At 38.3% G+C, this 7,781-nt stretch overlaps 1 protein-coding gene and 3 long non-coding RNA genes across 4 annotated transcripts; 2 read left to right on the top strand and 2 right to left on the bottom strand.

Annotated features, from left to right (window-relative positions):
- Nucleotides 1–650: 650 nt before the first annotated feature.
- Nucleotides 651–1,374, top strand: LOC135943390 (zinc finger protein 814-like). Its single transcript, XM_065489895.1, has 2 exons — nucleotides 651–667; nucleotides 747–1,374. The coding sequence occupies exons 1-2, from the start codon at nucleotides 651–653 to the stop codon at nucleotides 1,372–1,374; spliced, it is 645 nt and encodes a 214-aa protein (XP_065345967.1).
- Nucleotides 1,375–2,785: 1,411 nt separating this feature from the next.
- LOC135934637 (uncharacterized) lies at nucleotides 2,786–3,281 on the bottom strand. The gene is made up of 2 exons (XR_010574131.1): nucleotides 2,974–3,281; nucleotides 2,786–2,920 (listed from the first exon to the last, which is right to left on the bottom strand). It is a non-coding gene; the product is annotated as an uncharacterized LOC135934637 (long non-coding RNA).
- Nucleotides 3,282–3,899: 618 nt separating this feature from the next.
- On the top strand, nucleotides 3,900–4,927 carry LOC135934121 (uncharacterized). Its single transcript, XR_010574068.1, has 2 exons — nucleotides 3,900–4,109; nucleotides 4,170–4,927. It is a non-coding gene; the product is annotated as an uncharacterized LOC135934121 (long non-coding RNA).
- Nucleotides 4,928–5,688: 761 nt separating this feature from the next.
- On the bottom strand, nucleotides 5,689–6,434 carry LOC135947761 (uncharacterized). The gene is made up of 2 exons (XR_010575710.1): nucleotides 6,295–6,434; nucleotides 5,689–6,231 (listed from the first exon to the last, which is right to left on the bottom strand). It is a non-coding gene; the product is annotated as an uncharacterized LOC135947761 (long non-coding RNA).
- Between the last annotated feature and the right edge of the window lie 1,347 nt (nucleotides 6,435–7,781).

Here is a 7,781-nt window from a genome sequence, read left to right as displayed (position 1 = left end):
GTGGAGCGCCAATCCCATGGAAGTTGCGAGCACGTTGTTTTCCTCCCGAAATTCCTTCTTTTCGAGATTCACAAAGGAGCAAAAGTGCCGCGCAAAGCACCAGGAAAACGAACAGACGCCGATATTGACTCATCGCACTGCTCGACGTTGACTGACTGAGCAATAAAGGCTGTGATCTACTTTTAATCTATTCTATATTTATATTTCCTTTAACAAACCGCAGTTTTTTTATCATTAAGGTATGAGTAATTGTTCTGGAGTTTATATTCAGAATTAAATCCAATTTTCTTTAAAAATGAAATCACAATGCGTTTCTTAAGCATATTTTTTGTTCAACGAAGTGTCAAGCTTTCTGTCGATACGAGTAGATAGTGAAAAAGATTTAAGAAATTTTTATTATCAAAAAAGCCTCCTTTGAGAATCAGAACCTCGGATCCCAATAACATCTGGCTGATTTGTCACGCTTTGCGAGGAGAGAAGTGACGGAAATTTGTGGAATAATTTGAAACGAAAAGAATTAAAGAAAACTCTTTGAATCGTTCACATTCCTGCGGCGCTCTCTCCTCCTTTCGTCAGTCGGATGTCTCCTCCCGTTTTGGTTGCTCGTGTTTTTTACTTGCTAGTTGGAAACATTTTTACCTCCTGCTGAAATGCCACGCAAGAAAAGGTAAATTATTGATCCATTTGGTGCAGAAAAAAGGTGAAAATCAGGATGAATGCGATGTTAATTTTCTTTTTGTTGACAGCTCTAAGGTTAAAATAGATGCATTGAGGCAAAATGAAGATCAACCGCAGGAATTGGCAGGTGCTGAGGTAGATCCATCAGGTGCGAACAAAGATCGGAATTTGAAGAGAAAGAACGACCACCGTGGCAAGGAGGAGGAAAACCAAGAAGTAAAATTACCGAAAAAGTCTACGTCTTCAAACGAGATCAAAAAACGAGACAAAAGAGGCGAATGCTGCGAATGTGAGAGGATTTACGCTTCCATTATCGATCACTCCAAGAAAAAGCACAACGGAGAGTTGGAAAAGTGCACCGCCAGTGATCGCGTTTGCAAGAAATATTTCGACTCGGCCCACAACAGAATCGAACACGAGCAGTGGCAGCATCCGGAGCGCAAGGAATTCTGCTGCGAATTTTGCCATCACTCGACAGATCAGAAGGGAAATTTGAAAAAACATGTTCGACGGATGCATTCGGAGAAGAAAATCAAATGCGGAGAGTTGAAGTGTGGCAACATGTTTGGCTCACAGGCAGATTTGAGAAAACATGTCAAGATGTGTCACACAATGGGAAGATGTGTCAAATGTGGCAAAGAAATGAACCTGAATGCACTTGATGCGCACAACCGGTATGTTAATTGTGCTCAGTAATATAAGGAGGACTGGCTGATTGTGGAGTGACGAGGCTTTATGCTTAAATTTTAGTGTATTTTAAGATTCATTCTATAAGACTTTCTCACTTACAATAAAGATGAGAATTAGCTTTGCGATGTATAGTGTGAGATCAAATATTCACTTTCATGTAGTTTTGCACAAATTTTAAACAGAAAACAAGACGATTAAAGAAATCCAAAATTCTAATTTGATAATAAAGTAGTAATTAACCAAGATTAAAGTGAACTTTTATTTTGAATCAAAACACACATTTTTCTGAAAATTCATACAAATAAAAGAAGATACGAATGCTATTTTCTTCCTATTCTTTCCAAATATGTAAACTTTTATTTCTCACTGAGTAAAAATCGTAAAAATATTTCAAATAACAATGGAATCGCTTTGTGAAAGGAAGGTCCCTCCGCGCACATGGAATGTCAGGTTCAGGTACCTGCTCGCCTTTCCCTTCCCCCGAAAATTCCCCTGTTGCCACAAACAAACCATCAAGCGATGCGAGCGCCATTTAATCGTGAGTTGAATTCTTCAAAACTAATCCAAAACCGGGATAAAAAATCTTTGCTGCGTAAAAATGTCTGACGTCTATTTTTTACGTAGATTTCGCTCCTTAGACTTTTAGAGAATGAAACGTGCAGCGCTTCAATGCCACGCAGGTTGCCAACTTGCCACTTATGCAGGCGATTGTGATACAAATTTATTTTTATCTTTAGTCTTTGTTATCTCTGGGTTAATTCTCTGATTTAAAAATTAAAATACTGGGCTTCACGCAGAGTTTAGAAATAAAACGCAAGGAAATCAATATTAAAACCAAGCGTATTTTAATGCAAAAAATTGCAACAAACAAAATAATTTTTAATTCGCCCTAATTTTGGTTGAAATAATATTAAGAGCGTCGATCTCCATTTGCTAGATTTAAGATTCCATTAATTTTTTTATATTTGTTGACAAAGGATTGAGTTCGTCATGCAGCATAATGTTGAGCGCTTGAGAATCGGTTATCAAGCGAGAAGCAAAAAAAAATTATCAGCATAAGCGTGCGTGCCCCCGACAATCAGGCCGCCGAACGGTCTGGCCGCTTTTATCGCGTTTTGTGGTATTAATTTTATCAGGCAGTAGTAGCGACGGCGACACGTCCGGCCAGATCAGCGGTTCGAATTGAAATAGACAGGAAATTGGGGTTTGCCATTAATTGAGTGGAGCTATTTTTTCATGCTGATTTTGCTGTTTGAATAATTATTATACTTAAGAAAATACTTATTCTTGATTTTAAATAAGAGTTTATTTAGTAGACAGGAAAAATTAGGTTATATATGTGTATTTATTCTATTTTTAAACAACTGAGTTAAATCTATATTTTTTAATGCGTCATGTAAATAAAACAACATTATAATTTATGTTAAAAATCCAATTTATTTAGTTTTCACAAGCAGATGAGATCCTTCGAATCTAGACAATATTGTGTTCTTAAATTAAATTGCCTCCAGCAGCGCCAAATTCAAAAGCACGGATCAATTAGTTCAATTTCCTAAATGAAAACCAGAGAAAATATAAAATAATAAAAGTGCATTAAATTTTTACCTTCAGTTTCAAATATTTTCCTGCAACTTCCTCTGTCAATTCGGTGTCCAGGTGGACATTCCCTGATTGGAGCGTCAATCCCATTACGCTCTGGCAGCGCAATTTCCCTGAAACCTTCGACTGAAGGTTGCATTTTGATTTTGGCGTCGATTGTAGAGCGATTGTTTTTGCGCCACTCGAGTTTGAGTTTCATTGTAAGAAGATACTGGCGTTGTTCTGCTTCTCGGCGAGTTTCACAAAGGAGCAAAAGTGCCGCGAAAATTAGCAGAGAAACGATGAACAGAGGCCGACCTTGACTCATCGCACTGCTCGACATTCACTGACTGATCTGACGCGCTGTTTTCCAATTTATTCTGTTATTTCCTTTTTACAAAAGCCGCAGTTCTTTTCCATATTTTTAATTATTAAAGAGTAGTGTCCTTGACGAAGTTTCTGAGCCCACCAATCGATTCCTGAGGGTCTAATTAGGTAAAATCAATGTTTTTTTCGTTAAAAAAGTGCAGCGCAACGTGCGAACTTTTTTTCCCGCCAAAACAATATGAATGCGAGAAGTGCGCATGCGTCAGAGCTAGCTGGATGAGACAAAGAAGTCATTTGTACAGGTAGTGCTCAAACCAGCTGTGACGCGTGCGCTCTTCTTCCATTCATTTGTTTTGGCGGGAAAAAAAGTTCGCACGTTTCGCTGCACTTTTTTAACGGACAAAATATCAATTTCACCTTATTCGACCCTCAGGAATCGATTGGTGGGCTCAGAAATTTCGTAAAATAGGCGGTTTTTAAAGTTTGCTGCATTACATTTAACGAAAAAAACATATTTTCCAGCAAACGGATGGAATGTTCTATAACTTTTCGTTATCTCCAACGCAAATGCATATCTGCGTGTTTACACGAAGTGATGGGTCAGTCGCTGTTGATGAGAGCTGCTTTCACGATGGTCCGAACCCGTTTGCTCTTCGCTTTGCTGCTCGTCGCGGCCGTGTTTCTCGTCCGCGAAACTGGAGCCAGAAGGTCGACAACTACTACCGAGCCACCTTTCTATGATTTGGTGGAGCCGGTTAGGTCCATCGACGCTTCTTGTCCGCCGGGCTACGTCTTCAGAAGGGGAAGATGCAGGTCGGGTCATTAATTCTTCAAAGGTATGAATTTTAAAAAAATTTAACTCTCTGGTTATGGAACCTTTTTTATATTTTTTTCAGTCTTACGAGAAAATGAGCTGTGTTCCTCGGAAGCGGCTGCTCCACACGTGATCCACGACAAAAATGTGTAGAATTCTTTGTTCTTTGTAACAGCTATTTTAAAAATTTGTATAATATCTTGAGCTTGCATAAAGTGGCAAGATTTTTTTAGGGTTCTAGTAGACATTTAATAGTAAACGATTAAAAATTTGAAAGTATATTTAAGTGCCTGGAAATTAAAAAATATTACTGCGTTATTAATTCTAAAATTTGAGATCCCAGAGCTAATTCTATAATTTTTACATCAAATCAAAGCGACTCTTATCATCTTCTCGGGGCCAAATGTCTATTTTTACGCAATTCTTTTATTTGTCTTGTTATTTGTTTTGCTGGAAATTAAAATAAATGTTATCGAGTATCGGATATGACGCTGCCATTGTTTTCCATTTCATTTAATCACGCTGTGGATCTGATTGACCTTTGTCCTTGATTCTATCTATCTTAGGCACTAATTATAAACTGCGCTGTAAGCAATTGATCGTGTTATTCAAACGCAGCACAAATGCAACAGTTGTCTTTTGAGGCTTCAAGTTCGCTCTCTGTTCGTTTTGCTGCTTTTGCGGCGGCTGTTTGGCCCGCCCGCGAATCTCGAGCCCTTGATGGAAACGACACCGAGAATTCAAATAGTGCTTGGGCTTTTCCTCCTTTGAAGACGTGTCACCACAGTTGTAAAATGTATTTTTAATTTTACGTTAATAAAATAAATATTTAAAATTGCATTTTCCAAGTATTTTTCATTAAATGTAAATCATTCACCCAGATTTTCTGTTTTTCATAGAGATGAAAACTATTTGGCTTTTCCAATTGGTAATTTTAATCGATGCTTCAGCAGAGTGCATTTTCCTCTCTTTCTTCTGCTCTGCCCCCAATTAAAACACGATCTCTATATTTACAACTAGCAGCACAACGAGAGCAAGAAACTGCTGCGCGTTAGTCAGTCGTGGTCCAGTCGTGATGCCGCGAGTTCGCTTCTTTCTTTTCGCCTCCTTACTGCTGCTCGTCGCGGCAATTTTGCTCGTCGGCCAAACTGAAGCCAGGGCATTCGACACAGATTATTACGATGAAGTCGTCGACGTGGGGTCCTATCATTTTATTGACTCTCAGATAAGGAACCCGAAACCTTGGTGTCCACCGGGACACATCTTCAAAAGGGGAAAATGCCGGCGTACTTATCCAGCAAGGTAAAATACAAATAACATTTATACACAATCGAGTTTTGATTTTGTCTCATTTTAAGGAGTTTTGTTCGCTGAACTTTTCCCTGGAATTGGCCACTTGATTGAATTTAAAGAAATTGTAGATGACTTTTTTATTTAATAAAATTTCTTACTTTTAAATTAATTTATGAAATAAAATATGCTTCGTTTGACTGGGTAATTTATGAACGTCTACACGATTAAGAATCGAAATTGATTGTGAGTTTCTGGAACTCTTATTTTTTCGATCCAACGCTTAAAATTAAAACTAAACACACAGCAGATGTCTGGATTTTCCTTTATTCATTTTCACAATACACTTGAGTGCAATAACCCGCAGCTTGAGTCTCGATTTTATCGCTGCTCCAAGAGCACGAGGGCTTCCCCACAATTCCAAACAAGTTTTAAGAACCAAGGTTACCAAGGTAGGGCCGGTTAAGTGGAGGCGGGATTTTTTTTGCGCGGGAAAATATTGCCGAGTGTCTCGCGACGGGGGCATTAAAAAAAGGGACGAAGAGATGTTCAAACAAAAAGCAGAAATTAATTTAATTTTAAGAAGTTTTATTAGAAAAAAAACTCAGCTCTATTAATATTCGTCTTCGGCGAAAGGGGTGGATTTGACGCCACTTGGGGTGTCAATTATTGACAGTCAGTCAGTGATTGGAAAAAATACATTTTGGGGCGTGGCAGACGCCAAAGCTCGTCGCTTGACGTCGAAGGAAAAATATGGAAAAGCCGATTTTACACATAAAACGGTGGTTCTTGGGTCTGCAGGCGCGTGTTGGGGCAGGTCAGGTCGAGGAGTGAAAAATCTTCAGCCACCAAACCTTTATAAAAATGAGACAAAATCAAAACTCGAGTGTGTGTAAATAATATTATTTGCATTTTACCTTTCAGAGTAATAATTAGGCCTGCAAAATCCCCTTTGGAAGGTGTGTCCCGGTGGACAATTGGGTTCGGCGATCCTTCGCGGAGCGTCACCCACATTACGGATCGGATCATCAACTACGTCATTTTGTGCTTCAGTTTGGCCGACGAGCAAAAGGGCCGCGATGAGCAGGAGGAGGGAGACGAAAAGAAAAAAGCGAACTCGCGGCATCACGGCTGGACCACGACTGAGACTCAGCAGCAGCTTGAGTTGTAAATAAAGATCTTGCTTTCATTATTGGAAGGAGAAGAGAGAAGAAAATACGTGCTTAATAAATTAGTGACCCCGATTCATCGCTGCTGAGAGATCGATTATTTTATCTCTTTATTAAAAGGGAAAAGGTCAGAATTAAGATACCGGCCGGGCACTTATTCATTCATGTTATTTACAAAACAATATTTTTATCTTGTTGAGAGATAAAACGCTGAACTTTCCACTCCTCGCGGCCTGACCTGCCCCAACACGCGCCGGCGGACCCAAGAACCACCGTTTTAATTGTAAAATTGTCATTTCTTTATCTTTCCTTCAACGACAAGCCAGCTTTGGCGTCTGCCTCACCCCAAAATGTACTGTATTTTCCTTTCGCCGGCTTGGAGCAGGGACAAATCATCATTTCTGGTTTAGTTGTGCTGCAGAATTTCGCAAAATGATTTTACCATTGTTTAAAATTAAAAATTGTACCCAGCAACTTAAATTGTTCTAATAAAATTTCTTTAATTTAAACCAATTTTATTTGTTCACATCTGCTTTTAGTGTGAACATCTCATGGTCGCTTTTTTTAATCATCCAGTCGCAACAAAATCAAACAGAGAGCGAACTTGAAGCATCGCGATTCAAACAGCAATAACTGCCACATTTGTGGGTTTGAATAACATGATCAATTTCTAACAGCGCAGTTTAATTAGAGCAAAAAATTGACACAATTAAGGACAGAAATCACTCAGATCTACTGCGTGATTAAATAAAATGGAAAATTGGCAGGCCCTCATCGTCAACACTTGCGATAACAGTTTTTTTTTAATTTCCATCAAAACAAGTAACAATTATTTTTATGTTACGAATTAAAAACAAATAAAAACAGTACAAGCACTGAGAGATTGCATGAAAATTGGAATTGTTAAGATTCGCTTTGATTTAAAATAAGAGTTAGTTAAATTTGCTCTGGGATTTCAAATTTTAGAATTATAAGAACGCTTTCTTTAATATTTTTTCAATTTCCACATACCCTAAATAATTCTCGAATTTTAAATCTTACTACTGTTAAACAACCCCCTTCATTCAGTTTTCAAAATTATGCTTCGCTGGTTAAAGTTAAAAAAATAAAGAAAAATGGTTGTTTTCATTTTTTATTTTCAAAATTGTAACACATTTCAAACACTTTTATCGTGGATCGTGTGGAGCAGCCGCTTCCGAGGAACACAGCTCATTCTCCTGCTAAGACTGAAACAA

The sequence above is a fragment of the Cloeon dipterum genome, chromosome 1 (genome assembly GCF_949628265.1).
Source record: "Cloeon dipterum chromosome 1, ieCloDipt1.1, whole genome shotgun sequence".
In the NCBI taxonomy this organism is placed as follows: Eukaryota; Metazoa; Arthropoda; class Insecta; order Ephemeroptera; family Baetidae; genus Cloeon; species Cloeon dipterum.
Note: the sequence above shows the minus strand (reverse complement) of the source record. Positions and strands in the feature narration are given on the sequence as shown.